The 27,780-nt window shown below is 43.0% G+C and overlaps 1 protein-coding gene across 1 annotated transcript in view; it reads left to right on the top strand.

Annotated features, from left to right (window-relative positions):
- The first annotated feature begins 685 nt into the window (after positions 1–685).
- LOC126354224 (uncharacterized) overlaps positions 686–27,780 on the top strand; it is a 280,875-nt gene continuing 253,780 nt past the window's right edge. The window contains exon 1 of the mRNA XM_050003708.1: positions 686–758. Within this exon, the coding sequence (XP_049859665.1) occupies positions 705–758 (54 nt within the window). The 5' untranslated portion in view covers positions 686–704. The remainder of the gene's footprint in view (positions 759–27,780) is intronic.

Genomic DNA, 27,780 nt, shown 5'->3' with positions numbered 1-27,780 from the left:
GAGCGCAAAATCACGTTAACCAGATCGTCCCATTGCCGACGGCACTGTGTCTCGTGACTGGATATCCCGTCTGCGTGCTCGACATTTGCTACCTTGCCCCTTGTTCTGACGGCTTAACGAGCGTGGCTATCGAGGCGAGTCAATCAATAGACTGATAATAAAAAAGTACCTTGGTACTTGAACGACAAAGTTACCCTTTGGGGTCAAAGCTGTAACATAATATGGGCCTAACAGCGTGACAGTCTTGGCTCAAATGGTTCAAATGGCTCTGACCACTATGGGACTTCACTTCTGAGGTCATCAGTCCCCTAGAACTTAGAACTACTTAAACCTAACTAACCTAAGAACATCACACACATGCATGCTCGATTCCAGACTGCAGCGCATAGGACCGCTCGACCACTCCGGCCGGCCGACTGTCTTGGAGCGCACACCTGCAACAATATAAATCCCGTTTAGGCGGCAGCGGAGTGTGCAAGTAAGACAACAGGTAAGCCAGTGAGGTGGTGCCGCGCTCGGATGGGCCAGAGGCCTGCCTGCAGGCGCGGGCAAGTGGAGCGGACGGCACGCGCCCGGTACGAGTGCTACCCAGCTGTTGCCCGCCCGGGTAACAGGACTCGCGCGCAAGCCTGCGTGGCGGGCCGTGACCACCCTTCCTGCCGCCTCCGCCGTCGCCGCCAGTTGGCTCCCGACTCCTTCGCGACATGCAGCGTCTTCCCAGCAGCCTCTGGCCATCGCTACTGGCCGTTCTCCTCTCGGTAAGTCAGCTGCCGCCACCAAGACTGCTCTTACATCGCGTTCAATTGAAAGCCCCTCTCCCCCCCCTCCCCCCCAATCACTTTTGTTCTATCAGCAATATTTTTATTTTCCCTCTTTCTACAAGCAATAGTTTCCAGTATAGAACCCTTTTCGTTTCTGTTTACCTCCATCGAGCCTTTGTGGCCGAGCGGTTCTGGGCGCTTCAGTACGGAACCGCGCTGCTGCTGCGGTCGCAGGTTTGAATCCTGCCTCGGGCGTGGATGTGCGTGATGTCCTTAGGTTAGTTAGGTTCAAGTAGTTCTAACTCTAGGGGACTAATGACCTCAGATGTTAAGTCCCATAGTGCTTAGAGCCACTTGAACCATTTGATTACCTTCAACCTGTTCTCACAACATTGCCAAGATTGCTTTATTCCCGTGTGACGTAAGACGTTAACAACAACGGCAAGTAATTTAAGTGGCAATAGGTTCAGGCCCGTTAAAATTTTTGGGGAATGGCCAGGCGCGTAGCAGAATATGCATAGAAGGTGACGCGCTAAACACATGGTGGCTGAAGCGTCAGTTATATGAACAACATATGAGCGGAGCAAAGAACATAGACTAGTTACTAAGACAAAGTAATATTATCTCACATGTACTTCCGAATAAGGCCGTTAACACAGTTAAATAGTAAAAAGCGTACGGCACGGCACGTAATGTGAAGGTAGGTATAAAGTTTTGAGCTTCTATTAAATAGGTAGGATGTGTAATTATTGTATAAAATGTAATAAGTATGTGTATTGTTTTGGATAAAAGGAAGTAATTAAAGTATAAGGAAGTGTAAGGAAGAACACAGGTTAACATCGGGTACCGTCAAGTGAAGGAACTTCTTAGAACCGATTTAAAGCGAATCCATGCCCGAGGCAGGATTCGAACTTAAGACCGTAGCGGTGTCGCGGTTCCAGACTGTGGCGCCTAGAACCGCTCGGCGACCCTGGCCGGCTACCCATCTCAAACTAATACTGCTTTTCAACAATATTCATTTAGTAAAAAGTATTGAAAGATGGTGCCTCGTTTCAGTTAAACAATTTGTACTATCGAATAGAAAACCGCCTCATGTGCAGAAGAAGGCGTGACTTAGATTTACGAGACCAACGTCCGGGTGCACCAACCTCGATAAAAAGTTAACTGCAGTAAAGTCTGCATTTAATACTGCTCAACGCAAAAATCTGGTGCACCAACCTCTGTTAAAGATAAACGATGGAGCTGATCGCAATTAAATTTGGTCGTGGCTTACGCCCAATTTTCGCGAGGTGACTAGGGTTTTATAAACGTACGGTATTAAGATGGCGGCACGTTTCGGTGTACTGATACGGACTCAAGGCATCGTGTACTGTACACTGTGCGTAATATGAACACAGAAAATGAATTAATGTGTGAATCAAACCTACCAGGAGTAGAATTAAATTGTATCTCTACATGTGACCACATTGCCTGTTTTTCTCCAAGAAGAGGACCACATTATAATCGGACTTTGTGGTTTTTAATGGTTATTGTACATGAAGTTCAAAACTCAAAATATCTCTCCCAAAGCAATTCGATGGAACTCTCAAAAATTAACGAGAAAATCGACTCCTAAGTTACCCGACCATGTTTAATATGCAAAAATTAGTAGGTCTTTTCGGACAAGCAGTATGGCTCTATGGTACCGCGTTTTATGAAAGTTTAGGTGAAGCATAAAATACAACAAAAATAAAAATAATTTAATTTTTAGTTTTTTAACTATACAGTCTTGATTAACAATCATTTATAAAAGATCGGGAATTAAGAATTTGTATGCATTGTATAGTAAGGTGCAACGGAGGACATTAACAGCCGCATCAACAAAGCAAGAGGAGCTTTTACAACTCTGAACTCTATCTGGAGATCGAAGGAAATATCACTGAGGACCAAATTGCGGATATTTGAAAGTAATGTAAAATCTGTGCTACTTTATGGATGTGATACATAGAAAGTGACAAAACAGTTAATCCACAAGCTGCAGACATTCAACAACAGATGCCTGAGGAACATCCTGGGAATGCGGTGCCAAATGTCTTCTCTAACGAAACTCTTTGGGAAAGAACAAACAAGAAGCCAATTGAGCTGTAAATCAGAAGCAAGAAGTGGAGATGGTGAAGTATATGCTCTTAGAAGACCAAATGAACATATTGCGAGCGAAGCACTTGACAGGAGACGGAGACGAGGCAGGCCCAAAATGACATGGAGACGGTCAGTTGAAGCAGAAGGCCATCAGCAAGGAATAGGATGGGAAGAAATGAAGATACTAGCAGAAGAGAGAACAAGTTAGCGATCCTTTGTTGCAGCCCCTGCTCCACATAAGGAGTTAAAGGAGTTAATAATAATAATATATAGTCAGGAATAAGAAGACGGTCGTTTTCTTTAAAATGACAAATAAATGTGTTCATTAGCATATATTTGATGAATTTTATATTTAAATGACATCCATATGAGAACGGAACAGAAAAAAGTTAAAAAAATAATGACCGGAACGAGGCACTGCACACTTCTTCTCCTTTTGTATTGTAGCAATCAGTTCTTTTACTTTCAAGAACTGATGCATATGCACCAACCAATTTGAGAAGTATGTCTATCTCGTACGTCCGGGAAGTTTTGTGTTGTTATTTTGTTTTCTACTTCGCCAAACGTAAAAGACCGGATTAGTACCAAGATATAAACACACTACTGCTTCTTGAAGAAACAAAAGTGAGAACATGCGACAGTGCTGTAACTCATCGTCAATTGTCGTTACTTATGTATATAGGCAGCCGTATGCAAATTTATATCTCTGTTAAAATCTTTTCACCTGGAGGGCCGACCGGTGTGGCCGAGCGGTTCTAGGCTCTTCAGTCTGGAACCGCGCGACCGCTACGGTCGCAGCTTCGAATCCTGCCTCGGGCATGGATGTGTGTGATGTCCTTACGTTAGCTGGGTTTAAGTAGGTCTACGTTCTAGGGGGCTGATAACCTCAGATGTTAAGTCCCATGCTCAGAGATATTTGAACCATTTAGAGCACCTCGAGGGATTCTTCCATTGAAATACACAGAGTTAGCTGTGGTCAAATGCACTCTTTTGCTGACGACGGTTTGCTGACCGGCAATTAACGTTAATGCACCACAGAGACGTCTTCAGGGTAGTTACTTTTGATGGTGATCACAGGGGGGGGGGAGGGGGGGGACCTTGGTTACCTCGCTTTTTCACTGAGGTTTGTGCACTCGGACACAAGGTGAAAACGTCTCGCCCTTGTATTGAATGTCTGTGTTGGTTTGTGTCCAAAACATGATTATATTTCGAAGTATTCCCTTTTGCCAGTGCACATTGAGTAAATTCCCTCTTTGTTAGTATGATTCTGGATTGTCTTTACAATACCAATCCATGGGCACCATAATGCAATCCCATAACTTTTAAAACCACAACTGTCTTTAAACGCGGGAATGTGTGGATCCACAAGGTGTCCAATCTACTGAAGGAAGGCAGATCAGGGTTTGAGGCCGATTCGTCGACAAGATGGGTCACTACTGGGTTATAGGAAGGACTGGGGAGCAAACATGAGCCGTCCTTTAGAAAACTACTGTCGGCATTTGACTTAAATGATTTAAGGAAACCTCGGAAAACTTCAGTCTTGATGGTAGGACGGAAACAAAGCTCATTAACTGGAAAATAATTCACCAATTCTTACTTTAATTGTTTCAGAGTTTCCACTGCCAAAAGTCATTTCTGAGTAAGTGCATTGGCCAGATAAAAAATTATACATTCTTTCTTCGTCCATCGCGGCAACCTGTAACTCGTTTTTTCATCAGTGGGTCGGGAAGTTTCGTCAACGAAGGAAATAATTTCCACATGTATATTTGCGATATGTTCGTATTCTTTACACCAGTTTATTTCAGGATCGCAATTTTAAGTTATTTAAAATCTGGTACATAACATATTTCGGCGTATAATTAGTATCTGATGATGAATGTCTGACGAGCCATGCTTTATGACTGGAATTAAGTTAGTTAAAGGTGCGATCCAGACTGAAATTAGAATAGATTGGGCCAGAAGACTAGTGTAACGCATACCTACCCGAAATAATTAACAAACATAATCATTCTGCATACCAGAGAGCAGTGGCCATAAATTTTCAGTCGACCGACTTGCCCTTTTTTTTTTTTGTCTGCCTTGTTGGAACTACGTTTCGCCCAGAGGTGCACATCGACGCCGCGCGGGATTAGCCGAGCGGTCTTAGGAGTTGCAGTCATGCACTGTGCGGTTGATCCCGGCGGAGGTTCGAGTCCTCCTTCGGGCATTGATGTGTGTGTTTGTCCTTAGGATAATTTAGGTTAAGTAGTGTGTGAGCTTAGGGACTGATGGCCTTAGCCGTTAAGTCCCATAAGATTCCACACACATTTGAACATTTTTTGCACATCGACGAGTAAAGTTATTTGCCAGTTTCATTATTTTTAAAACTGCACAAATATTGCTGAGACATTTGTTTGGAAACTTCTTTATTTGACATCGGATTTAAGGGACATCATTATTACATGAAATTTTCTCAGGGTAGTTTAAATGCCAATCATCGAATACCGTGGTTTCAGTTTTGCGAAGTTCATTACACAACTAATCTTCAAGAGGAGAACCGCTACACTTGAATTCAACTTTTCAGCTCATTTCTTGAAAGCATGATCTGTATTTCTCTTCACAAACTTTGAACGAATTTACATCAGTGAAGAGGCGTTGAACGCAAACATTTATGCCGGCATGTTAGGCCAATCTAACTATTTGAATGGAAGATACTCAGCACGACACCTTTAAAGAATCACATAAAGAAACTATGATTCAAACTAAATTGCACTTGACTTATGTTGTTGCACAACAAGTAACAACGTAACGAAAATAAAATTCCTTGAATCAACGAAGTCTCTATTCCAGCCGGAGAACTTTTCACCTTTCCGTCGTATATTCGTATGTATGTCCTAATACCGGAGGGAATGTACAGAATCAACAAATCGTCAGTATCACTATCATTAGAAACAAAGCTCTTATTCTGCTGGAGAAGGTCGGAGCAGGTAAGTGGTGAAACTTGGCTGAAGAACCATCGCAGTTTTTGTCCGAGTTCGTGCAACCTGGAAATGTTGATTAAGCATGTTAGCATGGAACTTTGAAGCCGTAGCTCTTTCGCCCCAAATGGATGTAACCCGGAAAAACGTCGTAGAAAGGCGGCTGAAAAAACCTGCAACGAGAAGTTTAGACTTTCTTTCCCCATAAGCTGATGACATGTGGAGGTCCATATTCATGAGCTCCAAAGTGCTCTTTCAGCTCTGAACCATTAGCAAACTATTAAAAATGATGCCACCTTAATGTTGCTGTTTCAGTGTACATCAAAAATCGAGAAGAAATATTTCCCAGTTCGACAGATGAACTTATTGTTTAGTGTACCCCACCCAACGGTGCTTTACAAATTTACTTTAACTGAGCCAAAACTCTACCAAGAATAATGCCTTACAATGAGGTATATTTTTGACCGAACCGATTCCCACATTCCTATGATGTATAAGAAAATACAGTATCTGTTGTCTCACGCACTTTTCTAAATATGTTGTATATATACAAAGTACTAAAGCCAAATAAAGATACAAATATTATTAAAGAAAATAAGCCAAAACGCATAACTAAGATCTACATAGGCACCAGAATGAGATTTTCACTCTGCAGCGGAGTGTGCGCTGATAAGAAATTTCCTGGCAGATTAAAAATGTGTGCCGGACTGAGACTCGAATTCGGGACCTTTGCCTTTCGCGGGCAAGTGCTCTACCATTGCCCGCGAAAAGCAAAGGTCCCCAGTTCGAGTCTCGCTCCGGCACACATTTTTAATCTGGCAGGTAATTTCATATCAGCGCACACTCCGCTGCAGAGTGAAAATCTCGTTCTGGAAACATCCCATAGACTGTGGCTAAGCCATGTCTCCGCAATAACCTTTCTTTTAGGAGTGCTAGTTCTGCAAGGTTCGCAGGAGAGTTTCTGTAAAGTTTGGAAGGTGGGATACGAGGTACTGTCAGAAGTGGAGCCGTGAGGACGGAGTGTGAGTCGTGCTTGTGTAGCTCAGATGGTAGATCACTTGCCCGCGAAAGGCAAAGGTCCCGAGTTCGTTTCTCGGTCCGGCACACAGTTTTAATCTGCCAGGAAGTTTCATCTACATAGGCGCTTTTTCAGATGGTGTGTGACGCTTTAAAATAACTGGTACAAAAATCTGTTACCGAACAAATGCTAGATAATACATCAGGAAAAATGGAAAATTTTTCGTGTCAGATATAATGCCCTACCCTTATTTTTAACATTAGAATTATCTGGGCATTATACACGACGGAACACTCAAAACTTGCACTGCAAATATTGCGGAAATGGAAAGTGGTATTGATGGATTGGTAGTCAGGGTTTCGTATTGTTCGCCAATCAACAAACTGTAATAATACGTAGGAAGTATATTTTTGAGCAAACATACACTTTTTAAATGGAACAATGCCAGCTGACATTAACAAACTAAAAGTGCTATAAATCAGAATGTCAGTGGTGTTGCAGATTCAAGGGCGAGTCGTTTACGAGACATCATATTTTGGAAACTTTCCACACCGACATTTGTTTGTGCCATTCAACCTCTGTAATATCTTGAAACGATGTTGTTATGTCAGCTTAAAGTGTACTTTTGTGTTCCTTGAGTGCTTTGCGACTTGGTAGTCAGTTAGTGTGTGACAGTCGAAGCAGTAGTTCGCGAGTGGATAATGGGATTTTTCCCATGGAGAAAAAGTCGACATGCTCATGGTGTATGGAGAGTGTAATGAAAAAGCATTCATTCTTGCACAGTGTGTGCGACAAGATATCCCAATAGACGTCATCCGCCTCGGCAATTTTTTATCAATCTCTCAATCAGTTGCATGAAAGTGGCAGTGTAACGCCTAGACAACGTAATAGCAGGAAACAAGTGACGACAGAAGAGGGGGAAATTAATGTTCTTGTTGCTGTTGCAGATGATCACACCTTAACTCCCGCGCAATTGGACGCGGAAGTAGAATAAGTCAGGCAAGGGTCCTACGGACACTCCGTCGACGTAGGTTCCATCCCTATTACATCTCTATGTATCAAGAGCTGCATGGAAACGATTATGAGAATCCTGTTAACTCTTTACATCGGCATTATGACGGAATACTCCAGATGTGTCATGTATCTTGTTCAGTGATGAAGCCAGATTTACGAATCATAGCCAGGTTAACCACCGAAACATGCACTGTTAGTCTGCTGACAATCCCCTTTGGCTTCGTCGATTGGAACGTCAACGTCTGTTCCATGCTGTGTAAATGCGTGATGTGGGATAGTCTCTCATAGATGCAACACGGAACGCGCACAAGTATTTCAACCTCCTAACAATTTTCCATGCATGCTAGAAGACGTTCCCCTGCAGATTCGGAGGAACCTGTGATACCAACATGATGGCTGTCCAGCCGATAGTGCACGAAATACTACAGCATGTGTTCACGAATTTTTTCCAAATCGTTGGACTGGACGCACAGGTCCTGTGCCTTGCCCGATCCGTTCCCCTGATTTGATGCCTGCAGACACTTTTCAGTAGGTGAAGCTGAAAGACATTGTCTACAAGGCACCTAGCAACTACATCTGATGATATGCAGCGACTTATTACTGCTGTCTGCTCAGACATCTCCGCTGAAATGCAAGCAAATGTGCCGTAGTTGTTCCATGCCCGAGAGGAAGTGTGTATTGCCGCTGCCTGTGATGGTCAATTGTCTTGATACTTGTCAGAATGAACATAACTGGTGTATGCACTTACACTATGTGATCAGGAGTATTCGACTCCCCCCCCCCCCCCCAAAAAAAAAAATACGTTTTTCATATTAGGTGCATTGTGCTGCCACCTACTGCCAGGTACTCCACATCAGCGACATCATTAGTCACGTGAGAAAACAGAATGAGATGCTCCGCGAAACTCACGGACTTAGAATGTGGTCAGGTCATTTGGCGTCACTTGCGTACGTCTGCACGCGAGATTTCCACACTCCTAAACAACCCTAGGTCCACTGTGTTTCCGATGTGATAATGAAGTGGAAACATGAAGGGGCACGTACAGCAGAAAAGCGTACAGGCCGACCTCGTCTATTGACTGAAAGAGACCGCCGACAGTAGAAGAGGGTCGTAATGTGTTATAGGCAGACATCTATCCAGACCATCACACAGTAATTACAAACTGCATCAGGATCCACTGCAAGTACTCTGACAGTTAGGCGGGAGGTGAGAAAACGTGCATTTCATGGTCGAGTGGCTGCTCATAGGACATACATCACGCCAGTAAATGCCAAACAACGCTCGCTTGGTATAAGGAGAGTAAACATTGGACGATTGAAAAGTCAGAAAACGTTGTGTGGAGTGACGAATCACGGTACAGAATGAGGTGATGTGATGGCACGGTGTGAGTAGGGCGAATGCCCGGTGAACGTCATCTTCCAGCGTGTGTAGCGCCAGTAGTAAAATTCAGAGGCGGTGGTGTTATGGTGTGGTCTTGTTTTTCACGGAGGGAACTTGAACACCTTGTTGTTTTGCGTGGCACTACCACAGCACAGGCCTACATTGATGTTTTAAGCACCTTCTTACTTCCCACTGCTGAAGAGCAATTCGGAGATCTTTCAACATGATCGAGCACCTGTTTATAATGCACGGCCTATGGCGGAGTGGTTACACGACAATAACTTCCCTGTAATGGACTGGCCTGCACAGAGTCCTGACCTGAATCCTATAGAACGCCTTTGGGATGTTTGGGAACGCCAGTTTCATGCCAGGCTCCACTGACCAACATCGATACCTCTCCTCAGTGCAGCACTCCGCGAAGAATGAGCTGCCATTCGCCATGAAACCTTCCAGCATCTGATTGAAGGTATGCCTGCGAGAGTGGAAGCTTTCATCAAGGCTAAGGGTGGGCCAACACCATATTGAATTCCAGCATTACCGATGGAGGGCGCCACGAACTTTTATGTCATTTTCAGCCAGATGTCCGCATAGTTTTGATCACGTAGTGTATGTTGTTCTTTAGTGTGTGTATTGTACAAGTGTTGGTGTGGGAACTTTTCAAAATACGATATCTCGTAAACGACTCGCACTAGAATCCTGCAGAAAATACCACTGACATTCTAATTTGCCGTACCTTTAGTCTGTTAAAGTCAATAGGCATCGCTCCATTTAAAAAATATATGTTTGCATAAAAAATACACTTTTTAAGTATTATTACAATCTTTTGATTGGCTAACAATACGAGCTCTTGACTATGGCCGGCCGGAGTGGCCGAGCAGATCTAGGCGCTACAGTCTGGAACCGCGAGACCGCTACGGTCGCAGGTTCGAATCCTGCCTCGGGCATGGATGTGTGTGATGTCCTTTGGTCAGTTAGGTTTAAGTAGTTCTACGTTCTAGGGGACTGCTGACCTCAGATGTTAAGTCCCATAGTGCTCAGAGCCATTTGAACCATTTTTGAACCTTGACAATCTGTGAATCTGTGAAAACCACGCATCAAAAGTGTTTTCCATTTTCGCAACATTTGCGGTGCAAATTTCAGACGATTCACCTTGTATGTATTTATCCATTTATAGTGTTAACTTCAAGATCTCAAAAAGGAATACTAACCTTTTTATACTACATCGCCGTAATCGACTCACAGCACATAAACATCGTTTTCCCAAGGATTTATAACAGTTGTACAAAATCGTTTACCTGTCATTTTTAATGCATCGAATTTTCTTATCGTAACCCAAAAGATTGTCATGTAAGTATAGTTTGAAACACGCGCTTGCCCTTCTTTTTTCCTTCATTTTATAGTTGCTGAATCATTATGATTAAATTTCTTCTGGGTGTTGTTGCGCGTCATTGTATAAAATACTTTAATTGCGCGTCATTGTATAAAATACTTTAATTATGTAAATCCTACGTTTTGACCGTATTACTCTGCCTTCCTGAGGGTAATAACGGTTTTGGAGGAGGAAAGGAGCCATTACTTATTGCAGAAGATTTGTGTCAGTATGCCATATCTGTGAAACTTCATAGGCCCTAGAATTACCAGGCTAGGCATGACAAATAGGAGAGGATAGGAAAGAAGCCGTTCGTGGACTATCTGGCTTGTCAGCTATTGGCGAAAGTTTGCAAATCAACGCTTGGTTCCTGGTGTGCATGTTTTCTTCCTGGTGTGAGCGGTGATGCACTGGCAGTTCCCCTATAGCTGTTTATTAATGCAGTCGTGTCAGTGCTCGGTGAGGTTTCTACCCCGCGACTGCACGCGGCCCTTTGGACAGGGGTAGCCGGCAGCCAGGACGCCAGAAGTTTGTAGCCGTCCCCTCTATTGACGTTGTCACGCTGCTTAATAATTTCAGTCACCTCTCGTACTTTGCGTTTGCGTGTCCACGAGCCTTTCACCGGCAAACAAGCTTCCTGGAACATGATAAGCTGTCCACAGTCACGACAGTGTTCCACCATCGCCGATTTACTGTGCTGTGCTAATCGCACAACGCGTCCATGTTCAGTTACATGCGTGCTGACTGGCATCCTGTATCACCTATATAGACGGCTCCGCACTCACAACGTAGTTCATATACTTCTGCAGTATTTAATTTGTTGACTGCGTCCTTGGTGGAACTGATCATGTCGTGGATCCTCGGCTGCTGCGGAAAATCGGTTTCAAACATCGCGTGGCCTTATTGGACCCATCGATTCAACACTCGTGTGACAATCGTGGGAGCCCAACCTACATGAGCAGCAGCATCCGTCTAGTAAGGTCATCCGAAGACCAGTATCAGTTGCAAAGCGATTTAGAAAAGATTGCTGTATGGTGTGTCAGGTGGCAGTTGACGCTAAATAACGAAAAGTGTGAGATGATCCACATGAGTTCCAAAAGAAATCCGTTGGAATTCGATTACTCGATAAATAGTACAATTCTCAAGGCTGTCAATTCAACTAAGTACCTGGGTGTTAAAATTACGAACAACTTCAGTTGGAAGGACCACATAGATAATATTGTCGGGAAGGCGAGCCAAAGGTTGCGTTTCATTGGCAGGACACTTAGAAGATGCAACAAGTCCACTATAGAGACAGCTTACACTACACTCGTTCGTCCTCTGTTAGAATATTGCTGCGCGGTGTGGGATCCTTACCAGGTGGGATTGACGGAGGACATCGAAAGAGTGCAAAAAAGGGCAGCTCGTTTTGTATTATCGCGTTATAGGGGAGAGAGTGTGGCAGATATGATACACGAGTTGGGATGGAAGTCATTACAGCATAGACGTTTTTCGTCGCGGCGAGACCTTTTTACGAAATTTCAGTCACCAACTTTCTCTTCCGAATTCGAAAATATTTTGTTGAGCCCAACCTACATAGGTAGGAAAGATCATCAAAATAAAATAAGAGAAATCAGAGCTCGAACAGAAAGGTTTAGGTGTTCGTTGTTCCCGCTCTCTGTTCCGGAATGGAATAGTAGAGAGATAGTATGATTGTGGTTCAATGAACCCTCTGCCAAGCACTTAAATGTGAATTGCAGAGTAGTCATGTAGCATCGCGGAATGATGAACTGCAGCCACATCATTCAGCTTGAGTCAGGAAATGGGCCTGCGTGCAGCAAGTCGAATACCCCCAGGACAGTGAGGTGACGTCACGAGCACAATGGCCCGCCGCCATGGTGACGATTGTTGCGACTTCCCGTCGACACGGCAACAGGGAGAGGCACGCCGATGGTGGTCCGCCCACCGATAATACTAGACAAATCGCCTTTTGATAGGAATCTAGATTCTGTGTACACCACGATAATTCTGACGTGTTAAGGTCAGTGACTGAGCTCCATCTTCGAAGTGTCTGTGGTGCTATCTTTCAACAAAATACCTGAGGACTGGCTCAAATGGCTCTGAGCACTATGTGACTTAACTTCTGAGGTCATCAGTCCTCTAGAACTTAGAATTACTTAAATCTAACTAACCTAAGGACATCACACACATCCATGCCCGAGGCAGGATTCGAACCTGCGACCGGAGCGGTCGAGTGGTTCCAGATTGTGTAGCGCCTAGAACAGCTCGGCCACCCCGGCCGGCATACCTGAGGACTGCATGTTGCCGATGCTGTCCTGACCTACCTCGATAGAGAGGGTGATCGACTGTTGCCTTGATGAGCACTTTCTAAAAAATGGTTCAAATGGCTCTGAGCACTATGCGACTTAACTTCTGCGGTCATCAGTCGCCTAGAACTTAGAACTAATTAAACCTAACTAACCTAAGGACATCACACACATCCACGCCCAAGGCAGGATTCGAACCTGCGACTGCAGCGCCTAGAACCGCACGGCCACTCCGGCCGGCAGCACTTTCTCCATGTGTCGGTCCCATTAATAGTCTTTGCCGAGAGAATAACTCGCCACCACTATGAGTGGTGACCTCTGGCATAGAGGGAGGGGAAGGGGGAGGGCGGCAGCATGGAATGACTTAACAGTATCTGTCATCCAAGCCGGGTTCGACTCTCTAACCAGTCGGGTTGCAGTCGACGTTGCTGTCAGAGATGGCAGATCTGTCTACTGAAAGTCGTACAGTCACGTATTCCCCCTACTATGCTGTACTTGCACAATAACTAAAATTTCGTTATTTGTTATCTTTCCTAGTGTTTTATTGGTCATCACTTAACATATAGACCGATGGCCCTAGCAGTATGGTCCCTTCCATCCGACAAACCATAACACATAAAAATTACATTGTCTGAACGAGTCTATTCTGCATTTCGCGAAATACTGGGCACATTCTGACTTAAGCAAAATCTGGCCTCCTACACAGTGCAGTCACGTTGATGTGGCCACCGTCACAGCAATAGCAGTGGAGGGTATATAAAACGTGTCATAGGGACGCGTAGATGAGTGCAGTCGTTTTTGTAAGGCGGAATCGGAAAGATTTAAGTGACGTCCAAATGGCATAATCACTGGCGTTTGGGCCAACGGTTGAAGCATTCCCGAAACGGCTCTGTAAAGCCTTCGCGTGCCGCCGTGATTAAAGTATACTGTATGAGGAAAAATTATGCTACCCTAAACCAGGGCCGAATCAACTGTGATGTATCACGGGACATAGATGACGGGCATTAACGGCGGCTGCAGAGATGTGTACACAAGAAAACACGTGCAACTGACCGCCCTGATTAACCAACGGCCTACTCAGTGACCGTTCAGTGAACTTTGCTGCTCATGAGCCTCCGCGGCAGACGCGTGGTTCATGCACGTAAGCTGACTGCTGTTCATCGCGACGAAGGCTGGAATTGGCATGCTAATACAGCAACCTGACCTTCTGTGAGCTGCGACAGGTGCTCTTTTCTGATTAACCGTCTTGTATTCTCCACCGGACAGTGGCCGTTGGCATACATGGCGTAAAACATTTCAAAGCAAACAATGTACAAGAGTCGGTCAGAAGGGTCCAGACCGGAGAGGGAGCATTCTAGTCTGGAGAATGTTATCGTGGCACTCCATGAGTAATCTCGTTATTCTGGAAGGTACAATGTCCGACACAAGAATCCATTTACCCTTGGGGACAACGTCCACCGTTACATGCGGTTTTTATGTCCTCGGCACGATGATATCTACCAGCAGGAGAATACAAGGTGTCACACAGCTCTCAGTGTACGTACGTGGTTCGAAGAGCCCCAGGATTAGTTTACCGTACTCCCTAGCCACCAAACTCCCTGATCACGAAGCTTTGGGACTCGCTCGGTGGGGCTCTATGCGCCACGATTCCTGAACCGAGAAACCAACGCAGCTGGCTGCCCACAGCACTGGTGTCGGCATGGCTCCACAACCCTGTCGGCACCTTCCAGAACCTCACTGACTCTCCACCTGCACGTCTTGCTGCGGTCCGCTGTGCAACAGGTGATCATTCAGGCTTATGACAGGTACAATTCTGAGATTCATTGCCCAGAATTTTTTTTTTTTGCATTGTGTTGTTATTCAGAATGAATAAACTGTAAAGCTGATAGTGGCCTGTATGTACATCACAAGTTCCGTTACTTTTATTTTTCACTATTACCTGTGGTGGCCGGGCACTGGACATGGCGCAACGTGCCTGTTCACACGGAGCCTGTTGACACAGAGCATGAAGAATCAAACAAGGATTATAAGCATGTAAGCTGGCAGGACGCGTCTGAGCTAGACTCGTATCTGGGTGGCTATCCCGCTGCGTCGGGACGCCCTGATTACCGCGAGTCGTTTACGCGCCTTCCCGCCGCTACGCTGCCTCGCTACGCCTAACGACGGGGCGCGTAAATGTCACGCGTGCCCGCTGCGTGCTGGCCTATACGAGCTAGCCCAGTCGCTTATCCAAGTCTCCGTATAAGTATCATGAGGTGCTATTTTCTGAGAAGCTGTGATATGGTCGCTTTCTTCCTGATGTCAACGTGCTACGCATAGTTCGGATCATTGTTGGTGCAGCACTTGTTTCTATTAGCTGAAGCCCTTCACGATGACACAACGTCACCTTCGTCTAAGAGAAGAAAAACCGTGCAGGATGTATACGTTCTATCTGCGAATAGTGCGGTCGTGGATTATTAGCTATGTACATTACGGTTGTTCAGAGGCGTTCTCGAAATTTGTGCTGACAAATTTGGAAACAGTGAACTCAGAACAGTCATGAAGAAATGTTAACATATGTTCACTTACAAACATAGCAAAATCGTATTTTCTGCTGATACGTTTGTACAAAGAAAAGATTAAGAACGCATATTCACCATAACTGTAACCGACAAGACATGAAACTTCTACACAGGGTAAAACAATCCATTGCCAAATTTCACACATATTGACTTTACCCCTTTTAGACCCAACAGTATGAAGACAAATATAATTTTGATTCTTTTCGTAAAAGTAACCTTTATTATCATACCAGGTGACGAATGCAAGAGGAAGTTGGCAAAAAGTAAACCCTCAATTGTTAAGGAGATGGTTTCACTTTGGAATATAATTTCAAAATTTTTCTCAAAATCGAGCTCTGTTATCATAGTAAGCAACGAATGTAAAATAAATTGGCAAAAAATGAGCAGTCAATTGTTCTAAGGTAGTGGTTTCACTTTCGAATCACTAAGACATATAGTTTTCAACCGCTCATCATTTCCTATGATAGAACTCAAATTCGCATTTTTCCTAGATACATCTCTAAACGCCCATTAAACAAATTATAGTTCTAAATGACAAGCGAAAAGGTGCTAAAATTTAATAACTTTTGTATAGAAACTATATATTGCCTAAGTGGTTTCATTCCGAAACCACTCTTAAAAGCAAGCGTATAAAATCAAATTTGCGTTACAATAAATTTAGATTTACTTACCTTCACTGTCAATGGTCTCCTCGATATCGTCACTATAGGGAAAACAAATTACATGCCACAACCTCCTACAGCCACAAAGCAGTATCTCCACGCCGCCTGTTGCATTGAACGCGAAAAGTGACTGCTACAGTGTGCTACAAGCGTATCAGTACCTCACTGTTGCACTAGATGTCTCTGCCCTGCAACAGCTTCGGTGGTTTAAACAAAATATTTTGCTAAGAACATTGGCACTCAACCGGTTAAATTCGCCATACATCGTTACAGAGGGACAATGAAATCACAAAAATTTCTTGTGTAATAAGGGCACAGAGATCCCATTTGTTGTTATTAGCGATCTGTTTGGTTGCGTTTGAATCCTAATAAAACTCAAAATGATGAATCTCCTTCTTGTTGTCACACCGGGATATGCAAACATTATACACTCCTGGAAATTGAAATAAGAACACCGTGAATTCATTGTCCCAGGAAGGGGAAACTTTATTGACACATTCCTGGGGTCAGATACATCACATGATCACACTGACAGAACCACAGGCACATAGACACAGGCAACAGAGCATGCACAATGTTGGCACTAGTACAGTGTACATCCACCTTTCGCAGCAATGCAGACTGCTATTCTCCCATGGAGAAGATCGTAGAGATGCTTGATGTAGTCCTGTGGAACGGCTTGCCATGCCATTTCCACCTGGCGCCTCAGTTGGACCAGCGTTCGTGCTGGACGTGCAGACCGCGTGAGACGACGCTTCATCCAGTCCCAAACATGCTCAATGGGGGACAGATCCGGAGATCTTGCTGGCCAGGGTAGTTGACTTACACCTTCTAGAGCACATTGGGTGGCACGGGATACATGCGGACGCGCATTGTCCTGTTGGAACAGCAAGTTCCCTTGCCGGTCTAGGAATGGTAAAACGATGGGTTCGATGACGGTGTGGATGTACCGTGCACTATTCAGTGTCCCCTCGACGATCACCAGAGGTGTACGGCCAGTGTAGGAGATCGCTCCCCACACCATGATGCCGGGTGTTGGCCCTGTGTGCCTCGGTCGTATGCAGTCCTGATTGTGGCGCTCACCTGCACGGCGCCAAACACGCATACGACCATCATTGGCACCAAGGCAGAAGCGACTCTCATCGCTGAAGACGACACGTCTCCATTCGTCCCTCCATTCATGCCTGTCGCGACACCACTGGAGGCGGGCTGCACGATGTTGGGGCGTGAGCGGAAGACGGCCTAACGGTGTGCGGGACCGTAGCCCAGCTTCATGGAGACGGTTGCGAATGGTCCTCGCCGATACCCCAGGAGCAACAGTGTCCCTAATTTACTGTTTAGTGGCGGTGCGGTCCCCTACGGGACTGCGTATGATCCTACGGTCTTGGCGTGCATCCGTGCGTCGCTGCGGTCCGGTCCCAGGTCGACGGGCACGTGCACCTTCCGCCGACCACTGGCGACAACATCGATGTACTGTGGAGACCTCACGCCCCACGTGTTGAGCAATTCGGCGGTACGTCCACCCGGCCTCCCGCATGCCCACTATACGCCCTCGCTCATAGTCCGTCAGCTGCACATACGGTTCACGTCCACGCTGTCGCGGCATGCTACCAGTGTTAAAGACTGCGATGGAGCTCGGTATGCCACGGCAAACTGGCTGACACTGACGGCGGCGGTGCACAAATGCTGCGCAGCTGGCGCCATTCGACGGCCAACACCGCGGTTCCTGGTGTGTCCGCTGTGCCGTGCGTGTGATCATTGCTTGTACAGCCCTCTCGCAGTGTCCGGAGCAAGTATGGTGGGTCTAACACACCGGTGTCAATGTGTTCTTTTTTCCATTTCCAGGAGTGTAGTATCAAACGTATTCGGTATCAGTATCCATTTACACTGAAAAAACAAATCTGAAAGTATCAGAGCTGAAATAGCTGTGCCGGAAAAAACTCTCATCTAATTGCGTTAAAGCAAAATGCAGATTGCTAAAGGGCTATAATTAGACAACCATCTCGCTTCCTCGTTACTCAGTTCATTTAACCAGTTCACAGTATGCAATCCGTTTCTCTCAGTCAGCCGCTCCTTGCAATATTCCTTAATTAATGCCTGCTGTTAAAACATAATGAAATACTATTAGAATGAGTGCGAAAGCAGTAGACAGTGACAATCAATGTAACTTTTCATTTGTTCAAATTGTGTCATCAACTATATGCGTACAGTACATATTTGACCTCCAAGAAGAACAAGGAAATACTCTCTACCTTTGGAAATGTGTTCAGAGCACAAACAGTGATAATATTGCATCCTCTCAAGTTTTTATAAATCCTTGCGAAATTTTGATAGTACCCGACTTGGTAAGTAATTTTAATGGATTCAAAACTAAGTCCAGAAAACAACGCCCATCGTCGTGAGTCCCAAAGCAAAAAGCGCACGCAATACCACCTCACAAGTTGACGCATTCTACTTTCCTCACCCCTTTTCAAAATGTTCGCGCGTTTTTCATGCTGAGAGAGAAGGAGAGACTGACATTGGGAAAGGAATAGAAAAGTAATAAATACTGGAAGGTAGTAGACAGTGATGGTGGTATAGAAAGAGCGAAGGATACAAGAGAAAGAGAGGGACACAGTGGTAGTGGAAGATAGTTGACAGTGACAGAACAATGCTAAGAAAAAAAATGAAAGAGACAGTGCCAGTGGGTGAGAAATAAAGAGGAGAATGTGAGACACAGTGATAGTGAGAGAAAGAGTTCGAGACAGTGGTAACGAGAAAGAGAAATACGGTGACAGTGAGAAGAAACAGCAGCAGTTGGAAGGAATGAATGAGATAGTTGGAGTAAGATATAGCAAGAGGCAGACAGTGGCAGCAAGAGGAGGCAATAGTAGAAGAACAGGGAAACTGTGTCTGTGAGATAAGATACAGTGATAGAGAGTAAGAATGGACAAGTGGGAGTGGGTGGGAGTGACTTACAGCGATGGATTAGTGGGTGTGAGCGAATTACAGTTAGGGGAACTTGTAGGAGCGAGATGTGAGTTGCACGTTAAAGGAGCACAATATGTTCTCATGTGCTTCGGAAGGTGGAATGAGGCAGCTGGTACCACACTTTTCAGTCAAGAGTCTTTTAAAACAGAAGCTTCTTAGTCTTTTCTGTGCCCCGATAAGAGCATTTTTCCACTGGTGTATCTATCTTCTAATATTCCACAACTCAAGAGAGTGACGGCGATTTTGCATGTGCCAGACAGTGCTGTTTTCAGCTGCCGCAACTCCAAGGGTCCCAACAAACACCTCACATGGTTATGGTATTTGGCTCACTACAGGATATTAATATCCGGCGGAGGTTATATCAGCAGTTCGAATCTTGTAATTGAAGCATCTTCTTTCCGAAATTCCTTCACCAGGGAAGACGAATGGAATATTCCAGAATTTGAAACACGAACATCTGCTAGCATGAGTTTCTTAGAAGTAGATACCTTAGGGGTTGCGAAGCAACTCAAATCGCTTGATATGGGCAAGTCTTCAGGTCCAGATTGTATACCGATTAGGTTCCTTTCAGATTACGCTGATACTATAGCTCCCTACTTAGCACTCATATACAACCGCTCGCTCACCTATAGATCTGTACCTACAGATTGGAAAATTGCGCAGGTCGCACCAGTGTTCAAGAAGGGTAGTAGGAGTAATCCATTTAACTACAGACCTATATCATTGACGTCGGTTTGCAGTAGGGTTTTGGAGCATATACTGTATTCAGACATTATGAATCACCTCGAAGGGAACGATCTATTGACACGTAATCAGCATGGCTTCAGAAAACATCGCTCTTGTGCAACGCAGCTAGCTCTTTATTCGCACGAAGTAATGGCCTCTATCGACAGGGGATCTCAGGTTGATTCCGTATTTCTGGATTTCCGGAAAGATTTTGACACCGTTCCTCACAAGAGACTTCTAATCAAGCAGCGGAGCTATGGGGTATCGTCTCAGTTGTGCGACTGGATTCGTGATTTCCTGTCAGGAAGGTCGCAGTTCGTAGTAATAGACGGCAAATCATCAAGTAAAACTGAAGTGATATCAGGTGTTCCCCAGGGAAGCGTCCTGGGACCTCTGCTGTTCCTGATCTATATAAATGACCTGGGTGACAATCTGAGCAGTTCTCTTAGACTGTTCGCAGATGATGCTGTAATTTACTGTCTAGTAAGGTCATCCGAAGACCAGTATCAGTTGCAAAGCGATTTAGAAAAGATTGCTGTATGGTGTGTCAGGTGGCAGTTGACACTAAACAACGAAAAGTGTGAGATGATCCACATGAGTTCCAAAAGAAATCCGTTGGAATTCGATTACTCGACAAATAGTACAATTCTCAAGGCTGTCAATTCAACTAAGTACCTGGGTGTTAAAATTACGAACAACTTCAGTTGGAAGGACCACATAGATAATATTGTCGGGAAGGCGAGCCAAAGGTTGCGTTTCATTGGCAGGACACTTAGAAGATGCAACTAATCCACTATAGAGACAGCTTACACTACATTCGTTCGTCCTTTTTTAGAATATTGCTGCGCGGTGTGGGATCCTTACCAGGTGGGATTGACGGAGGACGTCGAAAGGGTGCAATAAAGAGCAGCTCGTTTTGTATTATCACGTTATAGGGGAGAGAGTGTGGCAGATATGATACACGAGTTGGGATGGAAGTCATTACAGCATAGACGTTTTTCGTCGCGGCGAGACCTTTTTACGGAATTTCAGTCACCAACTTTCTCTTCCGAATGCGAAAATATTTTGTTGAGCCCAACCTACGTAGGTAGGAATGATCATCAAAATAAAATAAGAGAAATCAGAGCTCGAACAGAAAGGTTTAGGTGTTCGTTTTTCCCGATCGCTGTTCGGGAGTGGAATAGTAGAGAGATAGTATGATTGTGGTTCGATGAATCCTCTGCCAAGCACTTAAATGTGAATTTCAGAGTAGTCATGTAGATGTAGATGTAGATGTACGCAGATTCACAAATAAAGCTGTTAACTCGCTTTGTGGACCTGGGATTTGAAGTGGATCTCTGATAATGTTTATTATTGTTCAAAACAATTTTGTCTCTATTCATTTATACTGATTAGAGTTCATGCTATCTACAGTCTTAAACTTTTAAGCCCCACTACATTTTTGGCCATCGATTTGGCGGCCGTCTAGGCGTCCACACGTTACTTGATTCGTGGTAGTGAGCTACCTAGTGTGTCAAGGTAAGACAGAAAACATACATTTCCTTGCAAAGCAATGAGCTCACGCTATACAATAGTTAATAATTGATTTTGCGTGGCGTGACTCCATTTCCGCTGCCTGGAAGGGAGGCGCAATGAACGCGGTGTCGCGTAAGACGCCGTTATTATAATTTAAAATATTTCACTCTTCATAACACCACCCAGTGGAAATGTATTCGGAAACAAATACTATCCATTACAATGAGGCACTTCCAACATAGCAGCATTACCAGCCACTAACACCAAATAAGTTTCAGTGAATCGTTTAACTGTCCAAGCGTTGTCGTATCATATTGTCACTATTGTGGCACAAAATCATTTAAGTGCAAAACTCAAAACCCCAGCCAGAAAATTAAACAAGACAAAACGTTAATTATCACTAATATTATTACTGTTCTTTGTTTGCCAACACCACTTTCCCCCTGATGATGCCAACAATGCGTTGTTGTAATAAAATTACAAATTTGCTGACGAATGCTAACGATGATGAAACTCAAATCAGACATTTTTTACTATACCTTTATTTATTATTTAGATTTCGAGAGTGCCCCGAAGTTTCGAAGTTTATCGTTAATCAATAGAAATACGAGGAAGTCTGTTTAAAAATACAAATCTCAGCGAAGAATACTCCATCACTGCACTGAGAACATTTTCCACCCATAAAGTTCTTAAGTGGGGAAATAGGTCAATAATTACTTAAATAGATTTTTTTAGTATAACACGTTTTTAAAAACGAATTAAATAGTATAATATAATTTCTCCTAACCTCATGCAGGTACCTAGCCCCATACAAACAGTTCTGAAAATTTATATTTCAGAATTTGAAACAGATGTGAAAATACTCGTAGAATTTAAAAAGCAATACGTGGGGCACATGCAACATATATCATAGCAAGAAGATGAAATTTTCGGTCATCAATTAGGCGTATTGCATGCTCCCGTGTTTTTGATTTAACTTAAGTATTTTCTATTAAAGATTCACAAACACAGATTTTCAGACGTACTTGTTTAGGGATAGGAAACTGTATGAGGCTAGGAGAAATTGTTTTATAGATTTTAGTCCGTTTTAAAAATCTGTTATATTTAAAAATGTTTTATTTAAGTAATTACTTTATACTTTTTAGTCCTGTGTGGGTCAAATTTTTCAATCAATTTCAAACATTTTGATGAGATTGCAACAGAGACACGTGGCAAACTTCCGGATTATTTCAGGTTTCCCATCCGGCTGTGATACTGCGCCACCGGTTAGTTAGAAGAAGTGCCGCACTTGGGCTCCCGTCTTTTATCTCTGTTCTTCTAACGACCCATAAATTTCTGTATCTGTTCGAGGCCACTAAATACAGGACAGCATAGCAGGAACAAGTAATCAGTCTGTTTTTATGTGGTTGTAAAGAAATGCAAGACAAGGAATACCGTAACAGGCAATTTGCCTGTCACATGACGTGAAAAAGAAAAAGAACATTCTTTCGAAAGAGCGCTGAAGTTTGTGACGAAGAGGTAAGAGGCAGAGGTTTACCTGGAAGCTTTGAACTTAGGTACTAGATATGAATGAGCGCAAGCTGATCGCACAAAAATTCGTATCGTGAATGAGAATACTTCAAACCATACTTCACCAATCAAACGTAAGCTTTAAGTCTTATACCGATGTCTTCACGGAACTTTAAAGATAAGCTCTTTGCTTTCAATCCATGTGCTCCCTTGAAACCTACGATTTATCTCTCCGTTTCTTGCTATGTAATACTGCCCAAGTAATTGAGTGAGATGCTCATTGTTACTGCCGATTGCTACTAAGGACTTTGTTAAGGTTATTGAAAGTTAAGATAGCAAGTCATCCATCACTGCTAGCTTTTACTTTTCTGTTAGAAAGACAATGTGATTAATTAAATAAGAACTAAGAACGATGTGAAAAATTATGAAGTTCAGCGGTGGCAAGTGTTATGTGTGACATTACCTTCCCTAGCAAGGAAGAAACAAAATTGTTATAAGGCGAGGAAGGATGAACAAAACACGTACGAGATCAATTAAGGCTTAACTGCCAAGTTTGGGATGGTACAGCAGAAGAAGTATGAAATTTCACCTGAGTTAGATGAAAGGGTAGAAGGAATTTCTGGAGAAAGAGGACTGTTTTTAAGGCCAGCACATAGTTGAAATGAAATGTGGATAACAGGAAAAGTGGGAATCTATAAACTGGAAGGATTTGAACAATGTAAGAAATCATGTACCCGTGTAAAGTAAAAACGAAAGAGGTATTAGACTAACTAATGGGAAATCTGTGGCAAAGAACACTACATTTCTGAAACAGTAATGCACTTTTATTTCTCGATTTTACATGAAACACCGAAAACTTGCCGGATAGGGAGCACTAAAGGATAGCTAATCTTGTGATGGAAAGTGCACTAGGGGAGAAAGAAGAGTAGATACACAATGTAATCAATTACCGATCTAAACAAGTACACAAAGAGCTTAAAAAATGCACACCTTTGTCTACGGGAATGGGTGAGGGATGCGAGATAGTTGGGTAATTTGGTGTTCACATCATACATACGTAATCGCACAGCAGCATGGAGTAACTTTGCAGTGTTCATCATTCTAGACACAATGTCAAACATAGATAACAATTACGAATTTTGGACACACAATACACGCACGTGTACGCACAGCAGCAATGAACATCGATTATCACTCTTTAGTCGGTTATCGAACGCTGTGCTCCGCTTACTGGTGGCCTGCAGAGACAGTCCTTGGCGAGGAGCGTCAGACATGTTGTAATGTTGATGCATTAAGTTGTTCTGAAAGCGGTGCTGATATTCAAGACAATAACAGCGGGTTAAAAGCTGTGAGCTATCTGGGGACGTTAACCTTGCGTTACTGAGCAACTGTTTCACCTGGTATCCAGTCTAGCATACCAAATTCCCAACCAGACTATCATTAACTATAATCTTTTAGTAGTCATCTTACGACAACCGAGAATTTAAATAAAAAGAAATAAATGAGTTTGTATTTGGACATTTATTTTAACGTTGATCATTGTTCCGTTAAAATTTCTGCATATTAAACTTGATTCATAACTAAACTGGTGCCTTATTTAGGATTGTGAAAATGTGAGTTTGTAATCTTACGGAAGACATCAAATCTGGAGCCAAGAGTGGGAGACTGCATACAACACTGCATTTATAAAATAATACACGAAGAACGTTGAAACATATGCAAGAGGAAATTAGCCACAACCAACCGATTCAATTTTCACCCAAAGAAGTTGCATTCATAGCGCAATCCTGTCTGTCATGAAATTACCACACACTGGTATACTAAATTCATACTAACTCTCTGTGAAACCTTACCGAAAAGAATAGCTGAGGGCTACTTTGATGATTACACCACATGCTTCACGTGGTCAACTTGGTTTACGCAAAGAGTGTAACTCCACAATAATTTTGATATTTAAAATAAATTACATCAAAACTCAGTTTACAAAAGAAAAACCTCGAACTGGTTACTATCGTCAGACTATTAACCTGATGGCTCAATCAACTGTATAAGCACGTGGTACTGGTCTCACAAAGTGCACCCCACGTTGGTTGAAAATAAATAAATGTTGCTATATTGAAAAATATTGTCAAGACGAGACGTTATAATCTCACACACATTCGCATTTAAGATTGATGATCTTAGAGTTATAGATCATCAACACGTGGTTCCACTTTGCTCACAAAATAGTGACAAAGCCACTAATGGAAGATATTCTGAACTTCACACTCGAATTACACTGAGTTGCAATTTAGATGTGGAATGTATGACGTAAATGAAAACAGATTTAAGAAATTAACATGAAAGGAATCCAACAGAGAGCTTTCAATGTTGCTTACGTGTAACACAGTTCTTCAATGTAAAAGTCGCTGAAACTCATATTTAACCGGGGCTGACTTCAAATATTAGCTCAGTCAGACAGATTCGTTTCTGTGGATTCTCCAAATCGCCAATGACGGACCCCATAACGTTTCCTACAGGAATGCTACAGATTTACTCTATTCAAAATCTTGTCGAAACAGAGCTAATCCATTTTTCTAATGACGCTAATAGTGACAGAAAAGGAAATTGTAACACAAAAGAGGACTTCTGAAGAAATGATAATAGCATCTTATAAAAATTGTCCAATTCTCTTCAATCGTAATTCTCTGCAATTGCAATGAGTTGTTATGATTAGTGTGACCAAGTAGGACTTGAGCAAGAACACATACTTCCATTGAGTGTTTTGTGAAACGAAGCAGACGTATGTTCGTCAGTTTAACGAAAACAAAAATTTTAAAAATTCTTTTCGTCGCTTGTGACTGAGGGTTATCATCAGAAAAGTTACAGAGTACTGCATTTCTGAATCAGTAATGCACTTTTATTTTTCGGCTTTACTGGGAATACCGAAAACTAACGTGTGGGAAGTATTGCTAGAATCAGTTAGCGAATATAGACGTGTACTGGGAGCAAGGTGAATAAACAGCTGTCTGTTCTATTGAAATGTATGATGCACTGTTACGCTCGTATAAAAGAGTATGATCTACTTATTATCTGAAATAATGTAACTGTCAAACCACACAGTCTTCGTCATTTTGGTTCCTCCTCTATCCATTTTCATGCACGTCATTTCAGGTGTTGAACTGACAATGAGTAATTTTATCAAAAATAAGTATGATCAAAGGAAAAGTCTTTACAGCCAGTGCTCTTTCAATTGCTTTTACCTAATATCCTCCGGCTGCAGTCTTTAAAATGAGAAGGCTCTATCACCCCTGTATCAGTCTCAGTACAGGAGTAACGAAAAAGAAAATAATGAGTACGGCCTCCGTAGCCGAGATCAGTAATGTGCGTTGGTGATCACCTCAGAAATGGCCCATTGGAATATTGACTATGGAAGAAATTTTAATTGGCAGTACTTGGTCGAATACGGGAGATAAGGCGTAATCATAAATCGAAATATGCAGGCTGTATCTTAGCACTGGATTTAATCGTTTCCTGCCTTCGATTTTCCATAGATCTGCATAGCAACTCTGGCACAAAAGGATACTGCTCATACAATCATAGATAGCCTTACAATATGGGTAACCTTTGGAATCCAGAATCTATTATGAATGCGCATGACGTGAAAATTCATGAAAAACGGTCACAAATTTGGTTATTCAGAAAATTGACTGGGCAAGATAGAAATAATGTAGATATCGATGCAAAAGTCTCCTGGCCTTCCGCTCAACTATACAGTGGGAGTATCGAGTTCCAGTGTCCCATCATAGTGCAGGATTTGCTAATACTGGCATGGCTGGATGCATAAACCAGGTGTCTATATGCGAGAATATACAAAAAAAATCATAATAGGATCTTTCTTTTGTCATTCGCGAGTTAGCGTAAATCTGCACATCTTCAAAACGCTCTAGACTTTTAAACTTCCAGATTGAAACCGCCGAAGCGAACTAAAGCCCAGATACTATGGGTTGCTCTTTTACTAAGGAATTCGGAATGTAGGAGGGAGTTACTGACATATGAAAGCTTTGAAGCGGGGCGTGAGCCGTGCCTCATTAGTCCAGTTGGTAAGACATGAGAAATACACGGGTAATGAATGAGTAGTGTCCACCGCTCAGCACACAATGTTACTATGTCTGGTTAACAAATAACAGCACATTCCGGGGGAAATAAGTCTAGGTGCTCCTTTACATAAACATGCACTTTAACACATTAAGTAACTCGATGCAAACATTTAAGTAGTTGTAAACTATAATATTTCTAAGGTATTATCACGCTCAAAAGTACTCGAACGACTTGAATTGCTTTCCACCTGATTTGTATGCGACACACATAACATAACTTTCTTGCAGGTACTCTAACCTCTTTTTGGCACAGTCAGTTGACTATACAAAATGGATGTTATAAGAGACCACTAAGAGAACACCGCTCAGTATGGCTGTTGGTCTACATGCCAATTAATGTCATGATAATGTAAATATCAGAAACACCTTATTATATATGACACAGTTTTTAAAGCTTGTAAGCTAAAATTAATTACAGCAAGTGAGATTTCAAAAAACAAGTTTCAACTTGAAACACGTTACAAAAATTTTTGTACGTGATCCAGAAGTCCTGTCCAGCAACTATTGTTCCTGTTAACTAACCATGAAAGATTTTAAATACGGTTTCAGTGGAACGTAGCAACGTGAGCACATATTTAACCTTGAAATGACATGACTTAAAGCTTGTCTTAAACGGGTATTCGAAATTAAAATGTAACGTGATTGCTAAAGAAGCACAACCAGATGTTCAATACCGGTCTTATTCACCAGTAGTGAGATGACAGAAACAGAGGTGACGAAAACAGAAAGTTTTGTCTTATGGGAAGCTTGAATCAAACATGGACTGCGCTCAATC

This window comes from Schistocerca gregaria, chromosome 3 (genome assembly GCF_023897955.1).
Source record: "Schistocerca gregaria isolate iqSchGreg1 chromosome 3, iqSchGreg1.2, whole genome shotgun sequence".
Lineage (NCBI taxonomy): Eukaryota > Metazoa > Arthropoda > Insecta > Orthoptera > Acrididae > Schistocerca > Schistocerca gregaria.
The sequence above is the reverse complement of the archived record's forward strand: the minus strand, read 5'-3'. Positions and strand labels throughout refer to the sequence as shown.